Genomic DNA, 27,449 nt, shown 5'->3' on the forward strand with positions numbered 1-27,449 from the left:
CTACAGGGGGTCAGGCTGTGCTAGGTTTTCGCGACCAATCTAGACCATCGCTGACAAACTGCCCACCGCTGTGTAATGCTTGGTCAGTTCATAATAACTTGCCATCTCCCAGGTGATTTAGTTTCTACGGCGGCGATAACTAATCCCAATCGTCCATTATGCTTAGCCTGGGTGTTCCCATGCTGCCTTGCGCGCGATTTGATTCACGCTGCTAAGGCAGCCTGGAGACCATGGAGCAAATTTTCGCCTGAGATAGGGAACGAATCACAGAACAGGGGGGAAAGCAAGACGATGATGAGCTATGCACAGACGCATTTGATAGACATCCGTGGCACCCAATAAACGGATCTGGGCATTTTTTTCAAATACGAGAAAATGAACGTTTGGTTCCCAGACCACGTCTCATTGAGAAGTGGTGGCGCTAGCCAGGCTACATTATGCTAGTAACGTTACCTAAACTGCTACTCTGGACTACAAGTACAACAGAAAGGCTATGCGGGTCAGAACATAACAATTTATTTGTCAGATACAAGCTATTCATCCAATACATTATAGAAGGTACATCTAAATGAATAATGTGAAAGCTACGAAAACAGGTTAAAGGATCATTTAGGAAACCATATGAAGCAATCAGAGAATGAACATACCAGCTCAGAGGATGATGACTACACACCTTAGTGGTGCGGGAGATTCTGACTACAGAATGGCTCCCAGAATACTCTGTAAACTTCACTTAAATAGTACCTAGTTTGTGGTTGGTTACATTGATATGGATCACATGATTGGATGTCAGCTGATTTGGGATCACATGGTTGGAGGTCAGCTGATTTGAGAGTAATTTGATGCGACTTGAGACCATTGTTGTAGTGAGAGTGAATCAATCAAGACATAACAAGGTATACAATTGATTACATTTCCTGTCCCTATAGTTAACTCCTGTGCTCCTGTGAACATGTGACAGTAGGCCCACAATAGGCCCACACTTAGTAGTTGATCAAGAGTCAATATATGATTGAAAAGATTATCATCAGCCTGGTAATTAGGATCCTTACAGCCACTCACTAATTGTTGCGGTGGACATTTTTTTTAAATGTACAGTATTTGATTTCCTGTATTCTGGTGCATTTTGGGTATGGCCAATACTTTAATTCAATCAGATTCATAGCCTACAGTATGTGTTGAAATGATGTGTTGATATTGAGGCAATGATTCCATGCAATGGCTTGGGCCCCCTGACTCCTTGGGCCCGGTAGGCCCGTGCAGTAATCCATCCCTGACTACCAGTGACAGTTGGCTGATGATAGCTGGCAGTGATAGAATTTAAAATATCGAATAACCTGAAGCACATAGTGCTCTGTTCTTCATGGTTGGTGATATTAGTGACCTTCTAGCCTTCTACATTTGAGCAAGCACTTTTTCATAGTTCATGGTGGCACAGTCTAGTTAGGTTATATTCCGAGGTGTGTCTTTCTGTTAGTCAGGTGATGGCACACATATTCTAAAAGAAACAGATTTTGGGCTATGTATCCAGTGGCAGATATGTGTGGACTGGTGAATGACCCATCACTAGAGACATATGCCAAATTTCTTGTTTTTGTCCATGAGAGAGTATGGAGATTGGTGATCACAGATCAGCCAACAATTACATTGTTACAGTTATTTTACAGCAGAACAAAGCAGTTTGGCACAGGAACTGCTACAAATCCACCTGTAACAGTGAGCATCTGCAGCATGCTAAGACTCGCTACTAGAAATCATGTGAAGCAGGCAGGACTCAGTATCTTCAGAAAAGACGTGGTAGACCATCTTCTGAACCTGCAGCACCTGCAACTGCATCAAGTCCATCTAAAGGGACTTTGTACACTTGTTCAGCAGCAGCTGCTGCCAGCATAGATAAGTGCTTCCTCTGTCAGAAGCAGACAAAAGAGCGTCTTCAGGAGGTGTCCTCTTTCAATGCAGGCAACCAACCAAGAACTAGAAGTAATATTTTGAAGTCAATGACTTTTAACAGGTAGCCAGTGTAAAGATGCTAGGATGGGGGAAATATGTTAATATTTTGTGTGTGTGTGAGCAGCTGCATTTTGAATAAGCTGTAAGTTCTTTAGACAGGTATTGTTACAGCCAGCATAATAGCATTGCAATAGCATTGCAATAGTCTATCCTTGAGATGACAAAACATTAATTTCTCGGCATCTGGTAAGGATAAGGACTTCCTTATCTTTGAAATGTTCCTTAAATGGTAAAATTAAGTTTTGGTGATTCTGTTTTATGTGATTACTTAGTGCTAGGTCCTGGTCAATTATAACTCCCAACACTTGTGGATGAGGTCAGTGGAAGATCATATATGTAGCCTGTGATGTGGATAGGATATCCCTCATCTTTTTAGAACCTAAAACCATGACTTCTGTTTTATCTGAGTTCAAAAGCAGGAAATTATGCGTCGTCCATGTTTTTATATCTCTTATACATGTGTCAAGTTTGGCTAACGGGGTTAATTCATCAGGTTTTATGGAGAGGTATAGTTATGTATCATCTGCTAAACAACAGGGGCCCCAGTACTGAGCCTTGAGGCACTCCATATTTTACCATACTCTGGGTAGATGGTTTATTATGGACCTGTACAAATTGTTGACGGTTAGGAAGGTATGATCTAAACCAAGCGAGGGCTGAGTCTTTGATGCCCATCAAATTTTCAAGCCTAAGTAGTATGTCATGGTCTATGGTGTCAAAGGCAGCGCTGAGGTCCAGGAGGACCAGTATCGATACAAGGCTAGGTTTTTTGAGGGAGGGCTTAATAACAGATGTCTTAAACGACTGTGGTACATGCCCTGATAAAATTATTTATAATCTAGAGCAAAACATTATCCAGGAAGGGGAGACCAGTCTTAAAAAGGTGAGTACAAATAGGGTTTGGTAGACTAGTTTAGTAAGTAATAGTTTAGTAGACTAGTTGTAGATTTTGATGAGGAAATTGTGGAGGTGAGATCTAATATGTTGTATATATGTAAATGAATTAAATGTTATTTGAGGTCTCATCTGTGATTTTGCTATCTTTCAGCAATGGAGTATGTGTATTTAGTGAAACTGATTGGTTATTGATCTTATCTCTAATTGTTTGACATACAATCATAATACTGACATACAATCATACTGTTGAAAATAAGAAAATAACTGTTTTGTGAACTTTATTCAACATAGCCAGTGATTTAGGCGAAATTTATGGTGTTAATTATAGTGAAATATACAATTTAACAAACATAGGGTTAAAACAGGTAAAAAAAATGGAGACATACTTTTTTTTAAAGACAGTCCAACCACTCTCCAAAAATTAACATTTCAATTCCACAGAAACCACATAGGCCCCCTGACTAAGTAGGCTACATTGCAGTATAGTATTTTCATGTCCAAAATAGTACAGTACTATGCAGTACAATGCAGTTTTTTGCCTCTAATATACTGCATTCCCTGCATAACAGCTGCAAATATTTTCTCCAAAACTGCGGCTTTCATACTCAGAAATCTGCAGTTTGACACTTGAAGTAATGCAGTTATTTTGGTTTGTAAGGGTCAGGTTGGGCTAGTGACTGACTGTTCTTCACCTGTGTGTCTGTAGTAGGCTACTTGCCAAAGACATAGGCTATGAACTGGCTCCCATGATTCTCTTATATATTATTTCAATATTTTTTCAAACGTAGACTATTTTAACCAATCATTTTAATACGTCATTTAGGCCTAATTTACGATGTGCATCTATTGTCCATGCAGCACAGCAAATCAAAGTTAATACAGGATACTTTCCCATTTGCATACATTCAGTTGTAGGCTATCTATAACTAAAGTTGACTGAAATATTGTAAAACAATTTAGTTCTTTTAAAAATGTATGGGAAGTGAAATCACCTATTAGTTTAGATGGGTCCTCGCATGTTTCTGCTGAAAAACTGCTAACCCGAGCTGCACGTTATTATGAACGCATTTTAAAGATGCGGTTATTTTTTTTTAAAAATGTAGCCAGTCGCCCGCATTAAAAAAATGGGATATGCGATTATATTTCACAACTTTATGAAGTACTGTGACTAGGAAAGGCTGGCAAGCAAGCCACAGACAGATCAGGGGATTCACTTCCCTGTTAGGTAGGCCTAGGCTAGGCCAGCCACAGAGATGCATGTTGGATAGATGCATGTTGACATCAAAGCATGAACGAACACAAGTTTACCTGACTGCTGTTCCCGCTGTTCATTCTCGTGACGTTTCTTCCGTTTTTCATGCCCTAAATGGTAATTCGGTTTCATGTTCATTTTCTTAATGTATGAGGCACTGTCGCTATAACTGTATACTTGTCTTTCACTATAGCTTGACTCAAGGGGAGACAGGGAAGGGGGCCTTCATTAACTTGCGGGGCCCTACGCAACTTGCGTAGTGTGCGTATAGGGAGAACCGGCCCTGGGTGTTGGCATGCAATATCGGCAGTTAGAGAGGACTGCCTGAACTTCAAAATCTTAAACACACATCTTGCTCCCTACAGTTGAATATCTTGCATTTGTTATTCTCTTCTCTCTTTTAGTAACCCAGGAAACGCCACCCTCTGGGCCCTGCTCTCCCGCCTGGTGCCACAGTACCACCCTAGGCAAGCCAAAGTGAGTACTCAACCATTTCAGCTCTTTTACAGTGGACACTGGGCAACCACAGGACCGAGGGCTGGACCCTCAGGACCTTGCCATTATGCATGCAAGGCAGACAAAGGAGAGAAGAGTTTGTGGGTTGTGTGGACCAGTTGTATGTGCAGAAGTGAGAAAGTTGTTTGTGGTGGTCTCTTTGCTCAGGGTGGTGCTGTCGCTGGAAGTGTGGCCTGTCTCTCCAGTATGACACAGGGGAAGGTGAGTTGACTGTTGACTGCAACACTAAAATAAGACATTTATATTCTATCAACAGATGGTGTAGATGTTTCATAATGACCATTGTCACTGTATTTTTGTTAGTCATTGACACTGAATTATTGTTTAGCTCTTTCATTTTATAGCAGAACAGTCGATTGTTTCAAACAGTGTAATGGTGAAGTTAGAGCCAGTGAGATGTGTAGTGGGGCTCACAGTGAGATGTAGTGATGGGCAAATGAAGCTTTGGTGAACCACTGAACCACAGCAGTGTGAACCTAGCGACACTAGCTGAAAAGCAAAAAGATGGCCGCCATACATACATTTTTCAACATAAAAGTCCTTAGCAAACCAATATTTTTGGTTACATATACTGTTTGGGTAAGGACTTTTATGTTGAAAAATCTACATGTGGCAGCCATATTGGATTTTTTCATTAGTGTTGCTAGCTTCACACTGCTGTGGTTTAGTGGTTCACCAAAGCTTCGTTTGCCTATCACTGAGATGTGTAGTGGGGCTCACAGTGAGATGTGTAGTGTGGCTCACAGTGAGTTGAGTAGTGGGGCTCACAGTGAGTTGTGTTGGTCTGTAGAGGGCGCTACTGTTCAGTGGTCTGAGTCAGCTAGCTGCTGGCAGACACGCGGGTGAGGACCGCTCCAGGAATGGCCTGAAGACCATACAGAGAGCCGTGCTGCTATGTCCAGGTAAGATGCCGTGGCTTGGTCCACTCACGAGAGCTTTCAGGCGGGCAATGCCTAAACTTGTGACTGTATCATGGTGACTTTTTCTCTCTCTCTCTCTCTCTCTCTCTCTCTGTATCTCCCCCCCCCCCCCCCCCCCCCCCCATTTGTATTCCTCTGTGTGTGTGTCTCTATCACTCCATCTCTCTGCCTCCCTCTTTCTCTCTCCACGATCAGATGACCTGGCTGCCTGGGCTGGGCTGATGGCCGCTTCCTATGCGGAGAACACGGCCTGCGCTCTGTCCGGCTCTGCCCCTCTCAGACAGGGTCTAGAGCGCCCCCTGATGGCCGCCATTGCAGAGAAAGGTTAGTGCAACCTGTGTGTGTGTGTGCAACCTGTGTGTGTGTGTGTGTATCTGTGTGTGCAACCTGTGTGTGTGTGTGTGTGTGTGTGTGTGTTTGCGTCCGTTGGTAGGAACTTCTGTCTAGCAACAAGCCCTGACCCAAAGTCCCTAACCCGTGCGATTGTATGGAAGTCAGTGTGTACAAACTAATAGTGGATGAAGTGGAATGGGACACCATTCACCATTCTTACATGCACTGAATATGTGTAGGTGTGCATGTGTGACTTTTTGTGTCCAGCGTCCTGGTAGTGTAGTGTGTTGTGTTGACTCTGCAGTTCTGTCTCAGCCCAGGCAGTCCCTGTGGAGGAGCGTCCCCTGGCCCATGCTGTGGAGAGCTGGGCACTGCAGCAGGCCCTCTCAGGCCTCAGGCAGGCCACACACTATGCCCAGGCTGAAGCCCTGTGCACTCAGGTACCACTGCTCCCCCCCCCCCCTCTCTCTGGCTGTGTCCACTGGACAAACATAACATTTCTGATTGGTGCACTGAATGGATTGCTGAATACATATACTGTTCTTATAATGCTTCCCAATAAAGCATCTTTAAGTTATACCACTGTGCAAATTTGACTTTGTTCACACAAAGTGTAATATGTAAACTATAAACGCTTTTCTTAACCTTGTGCTGGTAGTAATCTCTCTTGCTGGTGTTGCGTCCCCCAGGTGCTCAGTGTGTCTCCTGACCACCCTGCCGTGCTGCTTCAGCTGAGGCAGCTCCAGTGTGAGCGCCTCCTTGTGGAGCAGGCTGGAACTGCGCTGCCCGTGCCTGTGCTGGAGCAGCTCTCCGCAGCTGTGATGGCCAACCCTACCTCAGTGTCTGCCTGGCATGTGAGTTACCCCAACGCTCCTTTAAGACCCAAAACACACATCTCTCTGAGCTCAAGTCGTTCTCATTGTAGTGTGTATGCAGTGTTGAGGTGAAAGCTTCATACAGATTTACGTCCATGACAGCATGACCCTGTTCACAGAATAGAAGCCCTTAAGGCTTCTACAGTCTTTTTACAGAGTTTGGTAGGTCTAGGTGACTGAGCTCACAGGTTGCCTAGAGCAGTGGTTCTCAAATGGGGGTACGCGTACCCCTGGGGGTACGTGAAGGCACTCCAGGGGGTACGTGAGATTTTAAAATATACATATAATTTGCAAAATATACAATCATTTGCAATAAATTTAGTCATGGATTATTTAAATTTAAAATGTTCAAAATATTTTTTTTTCCAAATGTTTGAATTTTGTATGTGTTTATCAGTTCCAAAGTTTAATAAATTAGACACTGATGGCACAGTACTCTGTTTTAAGTATTTTTTTCTTAACTAAAAATGTTTTGCGCTGGTTAGGGGGTACTTGGCTGAAAAAATATTTCACAGGGGGTACATCTCTGAAAAAAGGTTGAGAACCACTGGCCTAGAGTATGGAGATGTGACTAACTTAATGAATCTTTTCCTCCTCTTTCTCTATCTCTCTCTTCTGTCTCTTTTTGAAAATATCCAACAATCCACCTGCCCTGGTCCCTTCTCCTCCACCTCTGGCTCTCCTCCCAGTGGTTGGCAGGGTTGTATTTCTCCCAGGGCCTGCTGGCCCAGGCCTCGGTGGCATACAGACAGAGCCTGCAGCTGGCCTCTCAGCTGGGCCACTACAGTGGGAAGATTGGGGGCCTGCTGAGGCTGGCACTACTCGCCCTGACCCCCTGTATGGTAAGACAGAAGTGAAGTGCACTCATGTGTTGATGGGGAAAAGTCCCATTTTTCTGATGCAAAACTCTTATTTGCAGATGCAAAACTCTAAGAATAGTTCATCAATTAGCAGATGTTAAGAGTCCTAATGAGGGTTCAGGGTTTGTATTTTGTCAGTGAAATGTCAAAAGGTGAGGGTGGCAAGTAGCAACGGAGATTGGTTTCATTTAAACTGAACCATAGTTAAAGAGAAGGTGGAGTAAGCCAAAACAGGAACAGGAACTCCTATCTATTCTTTTTTTTTTTTGATCCCATGAGGGAAATTTGGTCTCTGCATTTAACCCAATCGGTGAATTAGTGAAACACAAACAGCACACAGTGAACACACAGTGAGGTGAAGCACACACTAATCCCGGCGCAGTGAGCTGCCTGCTTCAACGGCGGCGCTCGGGGAGCAGTGAGGGGTTAGGTGCCTTGCTCAAGGGCACTTCACAGGGCTTAAAGCGTTTAGGCACTGTGCCTGAATTCAGGCGTGGGCTAGGCTGTTGAAGATTTGAAAAAAGTCAATATGCCTATAGGACAAAGACCATCTTCAAAAATGACTTTACTTTAAGCCCTGTATTCATGTCAATGGACAGGCCAAACATCCAGGAAGTGACTGGAAGAGCCTGGTCGTGGAGGCCACCACTGAGGCCCTGAAACTGGGTCCTTCTCCCGTAGCCCTTCTCCTCCAGGCTCTGCTGCAGTTCTCCACCAAGATGGAGGCCAGGTGGGAGCAGCTCCTTTTTCATTTCTTCTTCTTTTTTTTACATTGCTCTTTATAAGGAGGCTTCACTTAAGGCAGTGTGCTTTTTGTGATGGTGTGCATTTTACAGAAACTATCCTTAATGATGTATAATGTTTATATACTGAGAGCATCTAGCTGTTAAGAAGTTGCCGCATTCTTCAAAGAAGTTGTAATGCAAACCTGCAGAGTGTTGTTAGGCTATCAAAATAATTTGTTTGCATGTTTTCCCTTCACAGAGAAACCCGTCGTCTGCTGGAGAGGCTTGTTTACTACGCATCTCCTGAGCAGCCTGACACCGTGTCATCTGTTGCACGTTGGTATCTCCTCCGCCATCTCCACGCCAAAGACGACCTGGAGCTCATGGATGTGAGGAGGCTGCCCGTCATTCACCCCATTAAGACACTGGTTTTCTGCCTCTAGAATCCATGATATGCGATATATACGATACACACTTGACATGATCTGTCACCTTTTCCCATTTAGAAACTGGTGGAACAGGCTGCAGCTGCCGGAGACTCAAGACTCCTGGAATTCCACAAACAGATCTGCCTGTCAGGCTGATTCGGAGCTCTTAGCGTCGTGACTGACCACCCCAGATGGACCCTCCGCCCCATTTGCTCAATGCAACAAAGCCATGCCGCTTCTGATGCTTGAACTCCATTCACAGACCTGCCTCGAAAATATCTAGTGTCTTAAATAAAACTCACCAAGAAACATGACCATTAACACAGTAAAGCATGACATTTGAATGAATGACTTTGACAAAGGACGAAGGATGTTTGTCATTTGGCTTGTGCATGGACCAAATAATGTATTTTGACATAAAAAGAACAGACTTTGATTTTTGGAATCAAAACTGAGGATCATGTTATATCCCTGGTAGATGCGCTTTATGTGACACTGGCTCAAAGAAAATGGGACTGCTATCCATGTATAACTTAACAGGTGAAAAGCATTACATTTGTCCATGCTAGATCTTATATTTTCCTTTCAACATGTGCCAGGTATGTGAAACAAATTATCTGTGCACTTAAGGGAAATGCTTACAGCTGGCCTCTGGTCAGTATGTTTTACCAATCATGAGATTTCATTGTAAATGAATGTGCTGGTGGAATACTAGAATGAAAAGCATTGTATCAATACTTGTGGCTTTTGATCTTCCTCTTCTAAAACCTAGGTACTCTCTACCTAACCTTGGAATACCCATATTATTTGGGATTTGCTCTGGGCAAGAGGCCATTGAACAACTGCATTAAAACCATTCATTTACGAGATTGTTACACTTCTGAAACGGTTTGAGTTGAAAGAGTTTAATGCACAATTTTAAGTTTAATTTAATTTTTAGTCCCTGCTGGAAGTCGTAAGTCAATGAACCTTTTCCAGACCCACTCTCACTCACTCTCAAACTGATAAGTTCTGCGTGCTAACCAGCCTTCTCTACCTTGAAAATGGGCACATTCATTAACGGCCATTGCTTGTTCACCCCTATCTGACTTTTTCTCCTAAAAAGGATAATGCAGTAGCAGTCAGCGCAGTGAACAGAATCTTTATTCGGGCTGCCTGCTCCGCCTGTCCTGATTTGATATACTGATTGATTTTGAACTTTTTATGTGACGTGTTTAAATATAGCGAGAGGATGATGGGCTGTAATTGTGTCAACTACGTTTTCCATAAAAAAAATAACTTATGGAAAAGGGTGTATGATTGCACGCGACTACAATGTGGACGCTCAGTTGGATAAAACGTTAAGAGTCAAATGAAACTGAATTTAAGTTTGCGTATAGAAAAGACGGTATAAGGACTTTGCGTAGTGATTCCATCGTAAAACAAAAACACAAATTATAGCAATGTAGCCTATGGGTCTTCCACGTGTCTTCCTGCGCTGTGTTGTCGTGAAGGTGGTGGGTGTGCTTTGGTCAGTCTCGCAGAACTCGCGTGATTGAACTTTAGGTTGTTGTTGACTCGTGTTGGGTTGTCTCAGCAAACTAACTTTAGGCACAACAGTTTAAAACATGACTGACAGACCGTATTTACCTTGCTGTTGCCTTAAATTAACATCATCCAAATATTGTGAAGATTAACAGAGAACAGCCGATGATGTGGATACGAAGTGAAAGTTAACGGTAAGTTTATATCACCACGTTATGCGCAACTTTTTACGTCAACACCGCATGAGGAAATAATAGGCTACTCAAGTTTTCCTCTTCTTGTTTTATAGCAGATCGATCGTTAGCTGTTTCGCGTAACATTTTGAAAAGTGTCATAAGTATAATCTGCAGTTCACGAAATACTGCCTGATTTCGCAGAAATAAAGTGGAGTGTTGCTGCCTTAATGCATGTTTTGTTTATCTTTAAATGTACCTTATGCAGACCTAGCTAGACCAAATATTAAGAAAGGTATTGGTAACATTTTGTTTCTACAGAGGTAGAGCTCTGCAATTCAGTTGATCTTAACTGTAGATGAAAAGTGAATTGTTCCTTTGTTTTTATAGCTAGCTAGTCAGTGGCTAGCAAATTTGGGAGTGGGATTTAAATATAGCTAGCGATACGTGGGCAAATGAGTCGGCCAACAATATCTGGCTAATTTACACTGAACTCTAAGTAGCTCGTTTCTGACCTTTGAAGCTGTCATATCTCTCTTGATATTGCTTGTGAGGTTGTAGCCCACTTCTTGCCCCCTTCCCCCCTTCCCCCCTTCCCCCTCATTCCTGGCGGATCATTCACCTTTCCCCCAAATGGCACAAGGATAACGCTAGAGGCAAGCATATACTGCCCCCGCTATGGACAGCTGCCAGAGACGGTCTGCTTACATAGTGAGCGGACAGCACTTCAGCACAGTATGTGTTCACATTCGGTTATTGGCCAATTAAGTAACACGCTATACATTATCATATATCTCAGATTTGCTGTCTGCCCATTCCTTATTGTTTGTTAGATAAAGCAAACAGCGGTTCTAAGTGAGCGTATTCCGGAGGTCTTGGGGTTGTCAGATATGTTTAGGCTCTCATTTGATGATTGGTTCAGAAATGTTCATTTTGTTTTGCATGGTAACAATAAATTGAGGTTATGCAAGCAAGGATGCACTTACTTTAGCACTCACACAGGAAGTGAAACCAGTTTATTTTTGTTATGTTATTTTCATCACAGGATATAGCATCACAATATCTCATATCTATATGTTATGTATACATACATGTATGTGTATATGCCGTGTCAAAGGATGAAGTGAATAATTCGTTTATTTTCCAGGGGTCTGTGTATGTAGTGTATTGAGGAGGTTGGATCGGCCACCCTCTTCAGTCAAATCTTAAACATTGGCGTCAAGGAGAGATCAACTGGGACACTGCCAGCAGCTGACACGGGACCATTGCTTCTGAGTAACAGGGATGATGCAGGCCAGCAGATCCACAGAACCAAATAATCCCTCTCAGGAACATTCCAGAGCAGTCACCGCTCCGAAAGCACAGGATGAAGAGGAGGAGGTCGTTCAGACCTCCAGCTGGACAGCTGGACCGTATGCCAGTAAACCTCCATCTGGTACAGAACCTCCAGGTCCATCATCCACTCCTCCAGGCCCCAGTCAGGCCTCATCATCCAGGCCGAGGTTCGGAGGGGGCTCAGAGAGCAGGGAAAAGCTCAAGTTCATTCTGGGGGCCTCCGAGGAATACTCTTCGGATGATGAACCTCTTATTATGCTTCAGCCTCCAGCAGCTAGGCCTAGCTCCAACAAGGTTCCGCAAGTGCCATCCTTATCCACTAGTTCTGAAAGACCATCGCAGCCTTTGCCAAGACCAGCCGCTACTCCCTCCTCAAGCAGCATGAGGTAGGTATCTGTCAAAACAGATACTGTAAATATTGGTTACCGACAAATTTGTGTTTTCCCTCCACACCAATGTTTATGTCATGGCAGGCTGCCAAGAGCCTCTAGTAACTGGATCCTCATTGTGTACAAAAAAGTCCAGTCTCGGCTGTTTCTAGCCACCTGTGTTATTGTGTATGTTTCTAAGAGTTTGGGTTAAAACAACATGAATGCAAAGGCAGCCGCAGGGTTAGTGCTGTATTTTTAGCATAGGCTCTGCAAGGCCTATCTCTTCCTGCTGTCATTCTTTTGAAAACATGCTTAACAGGCTGCAGAGGGTGCTCTAGATTAAATTTCTACCATGCTGTTGCCCTTGGACCTATGAAGGGCAATAAACACAGGCCAAGATCACTGCCTGTCTTGTTCCACTGGAAAACTATGAAGTGACTGAGTCATATGCACTGTCTCTCTTACCTCTTTGCATTCCATAGCTAAGTAGAAAAATAGATTTGCCATAAATCTACCTCACATGGCAGAAGTGTTGTGCAGCGCCCTAAACAACTGTGACTGAGCAGTGTCACTCAGTCACAGCTGTTTACTAGCCTCAAGTGCCTCAGCTTCAGAAGTTGTTACAATGGCACACCATGGGTGTAATTCAGGATCAAAGCTTATTATAACCTAGCAGACTGTGCTTCTCCTTAACTGTGTCACTGGGGGCTAGGACTATGTTACGTTCTCAATAAGTACAGAAGTGGGCTAATGCGAAAGCACACTAGTTTCATCCCTTGCTTGATCTTCAGTCAGGCCTTTGAGCCAAGTTGTTTTGCTAAGGTACATAAAAGGGCTTGAAGTTCTCAACCATTGTGCCTGAAAATCAGGTGTGTGCTGGGCTAGATTTGAAAATGTATTATTATGACCGCCGCGCAGCGAAGCGGCGGTCATATAGGTTTAGTCAGATTTTTTATTTTTTTTTCTTCTTTTTTTTATTTTTTTATTTTTCGCATGCCCAAATTTCCGTCAATGAGTCCCGGGACACTGAAAGACCGGGGTACACGAAACTTGGTGGGCATGTAACCCCACATGGATGGCATGGAACCATCGTTTTTCGTTTTGATCATCGTTTTTGACCCCCCCGCTGGACTGGACCCCCCGAAAGGAGGGTAGGGCAGACACAGTTTTCTGTGAATATCTCGAAAACCGTAGGGTTTAGGAGGACCATTTTTTTTTTGTATGTTGATCTCAAGGGGCCATGTCAACCCATTCCATAACCACTCATTTCATGTATAGAGCCACCTAGTTAAACACAAAGAAGTAAAAATGAGGTGTTGTAATTGAAGGTATCTGTGACCTAACATAGTCAAAACTGCACGAAATTGGAAGTGTAGGATCATTATGACACCCTCTGTATGCACGCCAAGTTTCGTGGAATTCCGTTCATGGGGGGCCACACAATAAATGAATTTATGTTACTATACACCAACTGGCCTGTAGGTGGCCGGAGACAGTTTTCTGTGAATGTCTCGAGAACCGTAGGGCCTAGGAGGTCCACCTTTTTTATGTATGTTGGTCTTAAGGGGGCATGTCAACCCATCCCATTACCACTTATTTCATGTATAGCGCCACCTAGTTAAAAATTAAAAAGCAAAAAATTAGGTGTTTTCATCACAATATCTCTGGCTGACAAGGTCAAAACTGCACGAAATTAAAAGTGTAGGATCATTATGACATCCTCCGAATGCATGCCAAGTTTTGAGTACTTTCGTTCATGGGGGGCCTTACAATAAAATAATTTATGTGTACATTTAGTGACGTACACCAACAAGGATTCCCGGGACACTGAAAGACCGGGGTACACGAAACTTGGTGGGCATGTACCCCCACATGGATAGCATGGAACCGTCATTCTTCGTTTTGATCTGTAGCCCCCCCCCGCTGGACTGGACCCCCCGAAAGGAGGGTAGGGCAGACACAGTTCTCTGTGAATATCTTGAGAACTGTAGGGCCTAGGATGACCCATTTTTTCCGTATGTTTGCCTCCAGGGGTCATGTTAACCCATTCCATGTGCACACATGTGCATAAACAGATACACACGCACACACATACATTTACAGTAATCATACGTATGACACATACTCACACAGTAGACATATGTACGCATGCATGCACATGCACAAACACACATACGCAGGCAAACACACAAGCACGCACATACACACACACACACACACACACCCACACACATAAACATAAATTTGTACACGCACACATGCACACAATTCAAGAATTTTTCCCGTCATCTACTCCCTGAATTTTTGGTCATTGATACCCGGGACACCGAACCACCGGGGTACATGAAATTTGGTGGGTATGTAGCCCCACTAGACTTTTACGGAAAAATTTCATTTCGTCCCCGGGAACCACCACCACCACCCCCCCCCCCCCCCCCCTCCCCCTCGTGCTGGGCCCCCTAAACCGCAAAAAAAAAAAAAAAAGTTTTTCCTAAATAACTACCTGAACCGTGGCACTGAGGATGAAGAATCTTTTATGGTATGTTGGTCTCAAGGGCCCACATCAACCTGGCTCATAATCACTCATTTGTGATTTGCACCCCCACCCCCCGGTAAAAAATGAAAATGCAATATTATTCTGCTTTAATCGCCCCTATCTTCAGTTAAGATGTTCAGAACTGCACCAAATTTTATGTGTATGATTGACCTGGCATTCTCTGGGGGTATGCCAAGTTTCGTAGAATTTCATCCATGGGGGGGTCTAAAAAAATTAGGTTATGTGTACATTTAGTGACTGTACACTCATTGGCCTGTAAATGGCAGTGCACACATATACACATGCACACACACAGGCACCCACATACTATCGGTATTAGAACGGCCGATACATAATTACAAATTCAGTAGGATTAAAAGAAACCCAAAATAAATATTCATCATCATCATCATGGCTGCATTTTCAGTATTGGCGAGAAGTAGTCGTTTGTCCACTAGATGGCGCATCGTTGCAGTGAGACGTAATTTTGTTGGAAGTTAAAAGTGGGTTGGAAAAAACAATGGACGCTTCCTACAAGGACTGTAATTTACCGCAGCGAACATCTAATAAGGATAGGACAATGTTCACATGAAGTGTAATTCCCATTTCTTCTTGAAGCCGAAATAAATCTGAGGATGTTTATCGGACATGCTTGGGTTTTTACTGCAGGTACGTTAATCTTGTAATATCAATAAGGACCTAGGTAATGTTACCGTTAGCATTGGTTGAGTGATGGAGGCATTTGATTGATTGCATTTGTAGAAAACTATAAATGCGGTTATACCAAGCAAATGTATAGCAGCACTGTTTGTATCTTTCGACTGTCATTTATTGCACGTGCTACAAAATCATTCTGTGCAATGGAAGATTTACCAACGTTACACCGGTCTGATACAGTTTTGCCTATACATGCGTGAGACTGAGACGCCTGTTTATTTTGTTTTAAGTGCGTGCAGGGTGTGAGAGGGGAATCGATGTGCTTTGATTACAGCTTGGTAGTTGTAGTCTGTGAAATTAAAAAGCACGTGTGTGTGAAGTATCCAAACAATGACACCTTCATTTCATTATGGCTGCTTTAGCAAAACACCTTAAGCTACTGTGTAGTGGGTCCCATTTAGAAGTGGCTACTTCATTCGCGCTTTCCTTGACTCATGGAGCTGCGTGAATGTTATTACAACTTTTCGCCACGATATGACAGTTTAAGTCCGCTTGATACTGTAAGGCGTAAGCCATTGGTTTCCAAAGGAGATTTTATTTGTGTCGCCAGCATAGCCTATTGACAATTTATGTTGTAAATAGGCCTACCTTATAATCCTACCTGTAGCTTATGGAAGCTAACAGCTTTCTATTAGGATCTAGTTTGTTAGTTACCGTTTTGTCATAACTCCCTGATGCATTTTTGCATTTAGAATAGCCAGAGCGTGTATATCTCATTCGGAAAATTAAACAATATCGGGTGCCTATGGACTAGGCTGGGTGAACCCAGCATGATCTGCCCGCTATTTATTTTTTGAATTCTTAAAAGATTGAGCTTGGTCTGATGAAAGCCAGACTAGCCATGGACCTCAGTTAAACAATGCAAGGGAACATGAATCAGCCTATATTTGCACGAACAATAACGGACAAAAGCTCTTCAACTTTGGCCCGTTAAAATGTGTATGAACAGTCTAGCGACGCATTTCATCAAGGCCCATTTGGACATGTCAGTTATTTGCACCACTGGTTAGATGTAAAACAGCATTTCGTTTCAGACTAGGCTACTGTTACTTAATTTGTGCATTAACAATAACGTTTCAGACTACTGTTACTTAATTTGTGCATTGACAATAAAGTATTACATGAACTAAAGATGACTAAAATCTTATGTAGAAGAAGAAACATTCACAAAAAATCCATCCATCCAAAAATGACCTTTGTTTTTGATAGCTGTTGAAAACGGCATGGAACTGACAGAGATGTTTTTGTTTATAAATACATTAAAAAAAAATAAAAATAAATAAATAACATTATGCTGATACCTTTTGCTTTTCCCAAATACAATGTAGCCTACAGGTGTAAGTGACCTTTCATCAATCCAGTTGCAATGGATGAACTGTGATGAACTGCCCTACTTGTGATTGTTTAGAGATTTTAAAGGTTTTATAACAATGCTACATCTTCTTTGGCTATTCTACAATCTATTCACCTTTTCAGCACCAGTAGGCTACTGTCTGTGCAGCCGCACACACACTCTCAGGCATGCCAAAGAAGCATACACAAAAGTTTCAAGAGTGGGGGATGGAGTAAAATATGGAGACAAATTGAAGTGTGATTTATTTTCGCGGAACGGATGTACAGGACTGAGCGGCGGTCATATTTTGTACCGCTGTGCGGTACATCTAGTTTTATAGAATGGCTACAATATTTCAGATAGCTTAAAACACTGACATTTCCCTTGCTTAAAGCTGTGATACAAGTCATGTCGGAAAAACAAAGCAGAAGGTAAATTTTGGTAAATAACCTCTTCTCCTGGCTCCTACTCCGCTGAGGTTGAAGGCTTGATTTGTCAGTGGAAGTTCAGTTCCTCCTTTCTTGTCAGCGGCTAGGCATGCTCTGTACAACATGTCAAAAGGCTCTTTGCTCAGTCTATTTTAAGCTTCTGGGAACGTGCACTCAGCATTTGACTGTGTTGGGGTATTATGCTCAGCAAATTGTTTTCTAAAGTGACAGTTTCATATGGATATTTTGAACATGAACCAGTTTGAAAACGAAACAAAAAAACCTGTTGCCATGACATGGTGTTCAAATAGTCAAGTTGAAAGCATTTTGAGCTTGAGACGAGTTGATGAGACATTCGGTAAGCAGGCTTATTGAACTGAAGGCTAAATCAAAGGCCAAGGTGAAGTCAGTAATACCAAGATACTTTTACTGACTTGTTTGGTGTGTATTGAAAAGTGAGTGTAAAAAAAAGTACACATCACTGATTGTATTGATTGATTGTATTGATTGACTTGTGAAGCCATGACATACAGTGCATACAGTCATTCAGTCATGTTGTCTTCATGTTTCTGTTGGGGTGGGTGTAGCGTCACCCTCGTTGCCTCTGCTGGAGCACCCGACCTCTGCACGCTCTCTTCTGTGTTATTGTTGCATGCTTCACATCCCTGGACTATTAATGGTACAAGTGTGCCTGCCTTTGACTTTCACAAGCAGCCGGATAATGACCTGCTGCAATTTTGGTCCGACGTTGCACCATTTGTTTTTCAGAGGTGCTGCTCTTGTGAAAAAAAAGTTAAATATTTGAATGCTTAGAGAGGCTACGCACAACAGGAACGCCTGTGGTCGGTGCCTGTGGTCTTGCTTTGCTGTGTTTCATTTTTTGGTGAAGCTGGATGCAAGAGTGTGACCTGTTGAAAATCTCAGGTACTTGGGTGGTGGCCCATGTTTTGCACTAGCCAATTTGACGCAGGTTCAATTGGCACTGGGCTGCCCCTGTCGCTATGGATAAAGGGGCTCTAGACTCAGCTGCGTGAGAAAAAGCTTGGTTTTGCACTTTGGTGTGGGGAACCTCTTGTAGAATAAAGATGGAGGGAAAACTTGGGGAGAGAAGAGGTAAGAAAAATGCATGTAAGTACATGAGACTGATCTATTTTTTTCTGTTTAATTCATCATTCCAAAGAGGGGGGGGGGGGGGGGGGGGAATCTTAGCTATTTTGAAAAAGAGGATCTGAAATTATTATGTGCCCTGTTTACAGTGTAGCTAGGTTTTTCTATCTGTAAAATAGTGTCTGTTGTTGATGAAATTGTTATTTTTGTTGGATATTTTGTTTCGTTGATCTTGAGAATGATGCATGTTGGGGCACCTGGAAGAAAAGAAAGCCTTGTGGGTTGTATTTGCTTGTTTTCATCATGGAGGGAGACACAACTCTGCTAGATTGGTTTTGGTCTATGTGCTTCTAAACCAAAACATGGATTGTGTTTTGTTTGTTTTTAGAGAATTATAACTCTCTATAAACCTTATATGTTTTATTAGCTCAAGAGCCCAGTGTCCATTTCAGTATTTTTGTTCTAGGTATTAAAACTCTTGGGAAACTTATTGGAAGCCCCTTTTGCCTTTTTTGTTACACAAAATAATGCCCCCTGGTATAACAAAGATGTGCAATTATATATAATTCTTATATAACAAAGCTGTGTTTTGGGGTTGTTCACTGCCTGACTAAGACCAGCGATTCAGTGTACTGAGGAAACCGCACCTCCAAATTTAAAAGTGATCCACTTTCCAGGGAAGTGGAGGCTATTGAGGATTCCTAGGTGATGTCACAGACGTGAGAATTCTACTGTTGCCATTTTGGGAATCTACAGTACTAAGCATATTGTAACCATTGATCTGTAAAGAACAAGAAGTGTTCTTTATAGATCGGTGATTGTAACTTAACTCCAAGGTTAGAGTCCCAGCTTAGAGCTCTCAATTAACTATAGCCTAATTTTCAAGTCTTTATTTTTCAACCAATTTAATTTTAATATGCCTTATAGCCAACATGGTGCGCAGAGGTGTCTCATTTGGAGTAGTGATAAATCTAATTTTAGACAAGGTGATTGCGGCAGTCAGCAATTCCGTCACTAACACAATTTTGTCAACTGAAATCTCACTATACAGTGATCGAAAGCCTGTCAAACAACCTGCTTAAATGTTTAATGTTGCAATGTTGTGTCTCCACTTGCCAGTTCCTGGAATTGAACAAAATCTGTGATAACACTGAGAGACACTAATATGAAGGTAATTTTGTAGAAACCAGGCTTCCATGTAGATCCATCAGGTTATTTGAACTGTTAGCCTATATCATTTATTCTTCTCTTGCTATGATAAGGAGGAATCTCTGGTGAACATGCTACAGCTTCAAGTTGAATTTGTTGTTGTTATTACCATCATGATATATAATTGTTACCAATCACAAGCAATAACCTGAATTAAAATGTTTTTGCTAATTTCAAAAGCATACCAAATCTGTTCTGCATAGAGTTATGCTAGAGAAGGTGTTTCCATTCTGTTGTACTAAATCAATTGAAGCGTTCTGATAGGGCTTGATAACACATTAACTTGTGATTGGCCACTACCGCCCTGTGAGCATGTATATGAGCTCAGTGCACCTGGACAAGATGAGGTGACAGACGGGACTGTCGGTAAGGAAGAAAAATACTCTGAAATCGAAAAAAAGAAAACTTAAAAACGTAGATATTTAGGTAAAAGGGCCTTTACCAATGGCTACTTTATTCATGTTCTATTGTTGCCTTACAAATGTTAAGATAATGTTTGGAGTATGAACACCAAAGGTATTGTATTAATGCATAGCATAGATATTTAGGTAAAAGGGCCTTTACCAATGGCTACTTTATTCATGTTCTATTGTTGCCTTACAAATGTTAAGATAATGTTTGGAGTATGAACACCAAAGGTATTGTATTAATGCATAGCATAGATATTTATGTAAAAGGGCCTTTACCAATGGCTACTTTATTCATGTTCTATTGTTGCCTTACAAATGTTAAGATAATGTTTGAAGTATGAACACCAAAGGTATTGTATTAATGCATAGCATAGATATTTATGTAAAAGGGCCTTTACCAATGGCTACTTTATTCATGTTCTATTGTTGCCTTACAAATGTTAAGATAATGTTTGAAGTATGAACACCAAAGGTATTGTATTAATGCATAGCATTTTGAATAGAGAAAATTGTTCAAGAGCTGCTGACTCGTTTTCTTTTCTGCTTCATGAAAGTTTGATGTTATCACAGTGATGCACTTATTCTCTTTCTTTATGAAAGCGGTTTCCTTTAAATAGTACTACAGTGCTGCACAAGCCTCTTGCACACTTTCAAGGTGAAACGAGCAAAAGAAATGCAGGCCTATAGCCAGTATGGCACTACTATGATTCCGAGAGAAACAACTGTTACTGTATGAAACTGTTTATAGCCAGCAGATATGTTTTTGAGGCATTGAGTCTTATCTGCTAGTCAGTGCAAGGGAGGTAAAGTTCACTTTTTTTTATTTGAGCTTGAGCTATGACATGATTTAAGCTTTCTCTCTCTCCCTCTCAAGGCCTAGTATGTCAGGCACCCACCTGGTGAAGAAGGGACGAGAGCATCGCAAAATGGACTTACAGAGAGACTTCACTGTGGCCTCCCCGGCCGAATTCGTCACGCGATTTGGGGGGAACCGGGTCATAGACAAGGTAGGATTGTTGTGTGTGTATGTCTGTGTGTAAATAGTTACTGCTGCCCTTGCTTTACTTTACAATCTTACGAGCTTTGAGATTAGGTTAGCTGTAGGTCAAAAGAACTCCCACAGGGAGCAGAGGAAACACACAGAGGTAGGAAATCCAGGCCGTAGTGAAACTGTAAATAGATAATTTCACACACTTCCCCTACCTGTCAAAAGTGTTGTGTTAATGATCAAATCCAGGTAGATATTTTTAACTGTTTGAAATGTTCTGCTCTATATGACTGGACTCCATAATGCACCATGGAGACAGCTGGCCCTTACACTATCAAATTTCATTTCAAAATTTCTCTCTGATTTCATTATAAGGTGCTCATCGCCAACAATGGCATAGCAGCGGTGAAATGTATGCGATCCATCCGCCGCTGGTCGTACGACATGTTCCGCAACGAGAGAACCATCCGCTTCGTGGTGATGGTCACCCCAGAGGACCTCAAAGCAAACGCAGGTATGGCCAAAGGCCAAATAGTAACTTCCCCTTTCATGTGTTTCAAACCAAGAACAGTGATTCATATCAGTCTCCTTGCTTCCTCCAGAATACATAAAGATGGCAGACCACTACGTGCCAGTCCCAGGGGGCCCCAATAACAACAACTACGCCAATGTGGAGCTGATTGTGGATATCGCTAAGAGAATTCCAGTGCAGGTCAATGATGTCATGTTTTGGACTTATACAGCTAGGGAGATATTTAAAGTATGACATGTGTCAGCTGTAGAATAGGGCATAAGATGACATGGTGATTCTCCATTCTAGGCATTTGTATGCAAACTGTGTGAAAGTGTGAACTGAATTAGGAGTTATGCCATATTCAGTTGTGGAACGTGTGATAAGCAATGGAACGTGTGATAAGCAGAGTTATAAACTGGCTTTACTGAAAGTGTATGAGGTAGTGTAATGTATTGAATCTATATGGATAATCTATAACCAGGAGGTAATAATCTTGTCAAAAGTGGTTATTTGCATTCCCTGCCTGATGGTTTGTGATGTATGTTCTGGTTGTAGGCGGTGTGGGCGGGGTGGGGCCATGCATCAGAGAACCCCAAACTCCCAGAGCTGCTGCACAAGGCTGGGATCATCTTCTTAGGTGAACCACTCGGGACCACCCTGACACAGTTATACACAGTTATACACAGTTGTTATGCATGCATGCACGGATAGATGTTAATGTGTGTGTGTGTGTATTGATGTATTTATATGTATCTCCATTTCTAGGGAGTTTTTCCTCGCCCCTGTTACCCATGGCCCTTCTTTTCTTTTCTTTTCTTTTCTCTGATTGTCTAACACTCTGTAAAGCGCCATGAGACATGTGTAATGTTTTGGCGCTCTATAAGTACAATTGTTAAATTACAAATTAAATTGTAATTCAAAATGTATTTATGTGAGAGTGTATATGCATAAATGTACTTTGTGTGTGTGGAGTTATATGTATGCATGTTTGTATGTACATATACTATGGAGTGTGTGTGTATTATATGTATGCATGTTTGTATGTACAGTATATTAATTAATGTATGTGTCTGTATATTCAGGTCCTTCCAGTAAGGCCATGTGGGCTTTGGGGGATAAGGTGGCCTCCTCCATTGTGGCCCAGAGTGCGGACATCCCCATTCTCCCCTGGAGCGGCTCAGGTATCCCCCTCACCCAGACTGCCCCTCACCCAGACTGCCCCTCACCCAGACTGCCCCTCACCCAGACTACCCCTTACCCAGACTGCCCCTCACTCAGACTACCCCTTACCCAGACTACCCCTCACCCAGACTGCCCCTCACCCAGACTGCCCCTCACTCAGACTACCCCTCACACAGACTGCCCCTCACTCAGACTACCTCTTACCCAGACTACCCCTTACCCAGACTGCCCCTCACTCAGACTGCCCCTTACCCAGACTGCCCCTTACCCAGACTACCCCTTACCCAGACTGCCCCTCACTCAGACTACCCCTTACCCAGACTACCCCTTACCCAGACTACCCCTTACCCAGACTACCCCTTCACTTAGACTACCCCTTACCCAGACTACCCCTTCACTTAGACTACCCCTTCACTTAGACTACCCCCTCACCCAGACTACCCTCTTCTCCACTGTCATACCACCCTCACAGTCCAGAGCTTACTTGGGATGGTTTAAATTTATCATATGAAATTATAATAAAGTGAGCTGATAAAAGAACATACGCTAGTAAGAGATTTAAAAGTGGGAGGTTAATCGTGTCCTCTTGGTCACCGCAGGCGTGCTGGTGGAGTGGGCAGAGGAGGACCAAAGTTTGGGCCGTGTCATCAGTGTTCCTCCAGACCTGTACGCTAAAGGGTGTGTGAGGGACGTGGACGAGGGGATGGCGGTAAGGGCACTCTTCTCAAAGTGCATGATTTACTTGTTCATCCACATACTGAAAGGGTCACTGCAGTGGGCAGTATTGAGTGTGCAGTACTGAGTTGTGGCCGGTGTTGTGCTATGTTTTTATGGCGTTGATTTTTAAGATCCACGTTTGAGGCTGATCCATGGTCATTTTCCGATTCTCCTTTGTAACGATCCTATGTGTTCAGTTCCATGTTCATTTGCATCTGATTCATTTGGTATTTAGAGTGCAGAGAAGATTGGCTACCCCATCGTGATCAAGGCGTCAGAGGGAGGAGGTGGAAAGGGCATCAGGAAAGTGGAGTGTGCTGACGACTTCCCCAACTTCTTCAGACAGGTCAGTGCTGCGGGACTTTTCCTATTCTATCCTCTCCACTTAAAGCTGTACGACCGCGTTGAGCGGACAAATCACAGTGGCACACTGGATTATGTAATATAGACTGTGCCGATAAAGAAAATGATTGATAAAGGGGGATTGGTTTGGATAGTGAGTGGCCAGATTTTGAACACTGCTCTTCTGGTCATTGATTATCCAAGATGACGTGGGTAGTCCTACTGCTGTTGTGGTTCTTCCAGGTCCAAGCGGAGGTGCCAGGCTCGCCCATCTTCATCATGCAGCTGGCACAGCACGCGCGCCACCTGGAGGTGCAGATCCTGGCTGACCAGTACGGCAACGCCATCTCCCTGTTTGGCAGAGACTGCTCCATCCAGAGGAGGCACCAGAAGATCATAGAGGAGGCGCCAGCCACCATCGCGGCATCAGCCACATTCGAATACATGGAGCGGGTGAGATAAATATACCGTTCATCTGCATTTACCTCCACTCACCCAATAGTGCTGAGCGACTGAGCTGAAAGAAGCAAATGACATTGCATACTGTTGAAGTTGGGCATCTTTGCAGACCTGTCAGGTTCCTTGATGATCTTCACAAATTAATTATGCATGGTCCTCCTGGGTCACCTAGCCAGCCACATGAATGTTTTGACTGAGATCAGGTTGAAAAGTGATCCGTCCCCTTCGTGTGTGCCAGTGCGCCGTTCGTCTGGCGAAGATGGTGGGCTACGTGAGCGCGGGCACCGTGGAGTACCTCTTCTCCGAAGACGGCAACTTCCACTTCCTGGAGCTGAACCCTCGTCTGCAGGTGGAGCACCCCTGCACTGAGATGATCGCAGACGTCAACCTGCCCGCCGCTCAGCTACAGGTACCGTAGTCACACAGCCGGCAAGGCAGCATGACATCTGATCATCAGGTGGCACAATTCCCACACCACTGGGAACTTGAGCTCACTGTTGAGTGTGTTGTCCACACATGCCTTAGCAAAAGCCACTTTCATCCTTTGAAATACATGCAAGACCAGTGAAATGGTTAGAAAGACAAAAACTACAGGTTTAAGTAATGATGGACCATCACAATGATGTTTATATTACTTTTTCAAAAAAGAAAAAAACCTGTCCTGTTTTAAATGTTAATGGCTTTTTGTATTTGTTGTGCAGATTGGCATGGGCATCCCATTGCACAGGATCAAAGAGATCCGTGTGCTTTACGGTGAGTGTCCCTGGGGGGACTCCGTGATCAACTTTGAGGCCCCAGAGTGCGTTCCGTCCGCCAGGGGCCACGTCATCGCCGCGCGCATCACCAGTGAGAACCCAGACGAGGTGAGCACAGGCAGCTGCCTGGATCCACATGTTAAATGCTATTTACTAAGTGCTCTTTAGGACCAATAGACACATAGTGTATAGATACAGTGCCCCTCTCCTAATACAGCTCTGTTATGTATGACTATATGGCCATTTCTCATGATCGCTTTGGATTAAAGCATCATCTAGATCTAGTGTTCCAAATGTAAAGCACTTACTGCATGTAAAGCTGCATTCTGTGTATGAAATGTGCTATACAAAAATATTATTATTATTATTATTATTATTATTATTATTATTATTATTATTATAGATGAATCAATGTAAATGCCATTATAACTGCAACTGTAGTGCGGTCATATATGTTTTGTCAAAGTTTTTTTTAGTTTGTACATCTAGTTCTTACTAGTTCAATGTCTCTTTGTTAATGTGTTTCCATTATTTGCCTTGTCATCTGCTGTGTGATGTGTGTTGTAGGGGTTCAAGCCCAGCTCGGGCACTGTGCAGGAGCTGAACTTCAGGAGCAGTAAGAACGTGTGGGGCTACTTCAGCGTCGGAGCTGCAGGCGGTCTGCATGAGTTTGCCGACTCTCAGTTTGGCCACTGCTTCTCCTGGGGGGAGAACCGTGAGGAGGCAATTTCGTAAGTGTTTTTGCCCCATTTTTAAGTATTAACATTAATCTTATGAATGTTGTTATACTTGTGGTCCTGTATTCATAATGACATGCACAGAAACTTGCTCAGTGACTTAGCCTAATTTTTCTAAGAAGGAAACCATCCAAACTCACATTTTTATGGAGGCTTCCTATTTCCTCCTTTACTAGTCATGTAGAAATGGCTAACACAGGTCTTAATGTGTAACAGGAACATGGTGGTGGCCATGAAAGAGCTGTCCATACGTGGAGACTTCCGGACCACTGTGGAGTACCTCATCAAGCTGCTGGAGACGGAGAGCTTCAGGAATAATGAAATCGACACTGGCTGGCTAGACTACCTCATTGCAGAGAAAGTGCAAGTACGAGCCCAGCTGAATGGAATTGGAAAGATAACCGCCACCACAACAAATACATCAGAAATAAACTTTTGTTTCTCTTTCTTTCATTCTCTAGGCCGAGAGGCCGGACACCATGTTGGGAGTTGTCTGTGGCTCCTTGCATGTGGCAGATGCTTGTTTCAGGAAGAGCATGGCCGACTTCCTTCACTCCCTTGAAAGGTTCTACTACTGCACCAAATACACACAACAAATAATGTGGGTGTTGTCTTACGAGAAAACCCTACTGACCATCCGGCTTTTGTTGTCCATTTAGGGGCCAAGTTCTTCCTGCTGCTAGTCTCCTGAACTTTGTTGAGGTTGACCTCATCTACGATGGAGTGAAATACTACCTTAAGGTAAACAAAACATTTCAATACTAGCAGTCATTCTGAGATTTACCTTTTAAAGGAAATACCTCTTTTTAACCTGGCCACTGCTCTCTTAATGTGTGTGTGTGTGTGTGTGTGTGTGTGTGTGTGTTACTCAGGTGGCACGCCAGTCCCCTACCACCTATGTCATCGTCATGAACTGCTCTGACATTGAGATCGATGTCCACCGGCTGAGTGACGGAGGTCTGTTGCTGTCCTACAACGGCAGCAGTCACACCACCTACATGAAGGAGGAGGTGGACAGGTGAGGGTCCACCCAAACCATGATGCAGATCCCGCCAATCCCTAGACTGTGGAGATTCTGGTTAAAAGAGGTGTTTAGCTAGGTTTGACAGACTTCACAGATTTAGCTAATCTTGTGTTGTTTAGCCAGGTTTGACAAACTGAACAAAATCGTGTGCTGTTTACCCAAATTGGTGGTCTATTTAAGCCTGTTGATGCACATGCATTGTTATGTGCAAACGTGCAAACATTGGTTGCAGAATAACAATGTCAGCCTTTAGCCGTTTGGCCAGAATTTCACAGTGAGCAGATGCACTGTTCACGCAAATTGTGTTCTTTGCAGACCACTTAAGTGGGGTATACTACGAAGCACGTTAGACATACTGTATCTAGGCTATCTAGACATATCAAAGCTACACAAAGCCTTGACTCAGAGGTATAAGTTAAGTGATACTACGATAGCAGTTATGTGATATATTTGCAAAACTAGGCTTTCAGCTCAGATCTGTACGCGTTCTCGGTGTTGGGATGATATTGGCCAATTGTGAAACGTGGAGACGCACAAGACCGCCTATATTAAAAAACGATTACTTCCGCATTGATGAGCGATAGTCTAGACTGCAGTCATTTTTAGTGTTTTAGTTTACACGTGAGAGAACTTCGTTTTTCAAGATATTTGATTGGTCAGTAGGCAGTAGCTTTACACGATTTGAGCTATAACTTAGCACATAACCTGCCCCGACCAGGTTTGGTAGGCAGCATAAGACATCATGGTGATACAGAGACGCTAAAACAGAGGC

General features: G+C 43.0%; 2 protein-coding genes across 7 annotated transcripts in view; both read left to right on the forward strand.

The window, feature by feature from the left end:
* The window catches only part of ttc37 (tetratricopeptide repeat domain 37), a 20,961-nt gene extending 11,408 nt beyond the window's left edge, over nucleotides 1-9,553 (forward strand). Inside the window, exons 32-41 of one of the 2 annotated variants that reach the window (XM_042101163.1) lie at nucleotides 4,564-4,636; nucleotides 4,823-4,876; nucleotides 5,466-5,577; nucleotides 5,791-5,919; nucleotides 6,244-6,368; nucleotides 6,618-6,782; nucleotides 7,493-7,645; nucleotides 8,263-8,393; nucleotides 8,648-8,777; nucleotides 8,895-9,553. In XM_042101163.1, the coding sequence (XP_041957097.1) occupies nucleotides 4,564-4,636; nucleotides 4,823-4,876; nucleotides 5,466-5,577; nucleotides 5,791-5,919; nucleotides 6,244-6,368; nucleotides 6,618-6,782; nucleotides 7,493-7,645; nucleotides 8,263-8,393; nucleotides 8,648-8,777; nucleotides 8,895-8,972 (1,150 nt within the window). In that variant the 3' untranslated portion in view covers nucleotides 8,973-9,553. Of the gene's footprint in view, nucleotides 1-4,563; nucleotides 4,637-4,822; nucleotides 4,877-5,465; nucleotides 5,578-5,790; nucleotides 5,920-6,243; nucleotides 6,369-6,617; nucleotides 6,838-6,930; nucleotides 7,161-7,492; nucleotides 7,646-8,262; nucleotides 8,394-8,647; nucleotides 8,778-8,894 lie in introns of those variants that run through there. The other variant, XM_042101164.1, reaches the window with a different exon arrangement.
* A 746-nt stretch (nucleotides 9,554-10,299) lies between these two features.
* acacb (acetyl-CoA carboxylase beta) overlaps nucleotides 10,300-27,449 on the forward strand; it is a 38,266-nt gene continuing 21,116 nt past the window's right edge. For 2 of the 5 annotated variants that reach the window (XM_042101157.1, XM_042101158.1), the window contains exons 1-17: nucleotides 10,300-10,534; nucleotides 11,661-12,234; nucleotides 20,834-20,966; nucleotides 21,323-21,461; nucleotides 21,550-21,659; nucleotides 22,017-22,098; nucleotides 22,544-22,642; nucleotides 23,243-23,352; nucleotides 23,596-23,706; nucleotides 23,946-24,155; nucleotides 24,400-24,570; nucleotides 24,863-25,024; nucleotides 25,484-25,647; nucleotides 25,870-26,020; nucleotides 26,115-26,218; nucleotides 26,313-26,394; nucleotides 26,526-26,671. In XM_042101157.1, the coding sequence (XP_041957091.1) occupies nucleotides 11,798-12,234; nucleotides 20,834-20,966; nucleotides 21,323-21,461; nucleotides 21,550-21,659; nucleotides 22,017-22,098; nucleotides 22,544-22,642; nucleotides 23,243-23,352; nucleotides 23,596-23,706; nucleotides 23,946-24,155; nucleotides 24,400-24,570; nucleotides 24,863-25,024; nucleotides 25,484-25,647; nucleotides 25,870-26,020; nucleotides 26,115-26,218; nucleotides 26,313-26,394; nucleotides 26,526-26,671 (2,411 nt within the window). In that variant the 5' untranslated portion in view covers nucleotides 10,300-10,534; nucleotides 11,661-11,797. The remainder of the gene's footprint in view (nucleotides 10,535-11,660; nucleotides 12,235-20,833; nucleotides 20,967-21,322; nucleotides 21,462-21,549; nucleotides 21,660-22,016; nucleotides 22,099-22,543; nucleotides 22,643-23,242; nucleotides 23,353-23,595; nucleotides 23,707-23,945; nucleotides 24,156-24,399; nucleotides 24,571-24,862; nucleotides 25,025-25,483; nucleotides 25,648-25,869; nucleotides 26,021-26,114; nucleotides 26,219-26,312; nucleotides 26,395-26,525; nucleotides 26,672-27,449) is intronic. The other 3 variants (XM_042101161.1, XM_042101159.1, XM_042101162.1) reach the window with 2 other exon arrangements.

The sequence above is a fragment of the Alosa sapidissima genome, chromosome 8 (assembly GCF_018492685.1).
Source record: "Alosa sapidissima isolate fAloSap1 chromosome 8, fAloSap1.pri, whole genome shotgun sequence".
Taxonomy (NCBI): Eukaryota; Metazoa; Chordata; class Actinopteri; order Clupeiformes; family Clupeidae; genus Alosa; species Alosa sapidissima.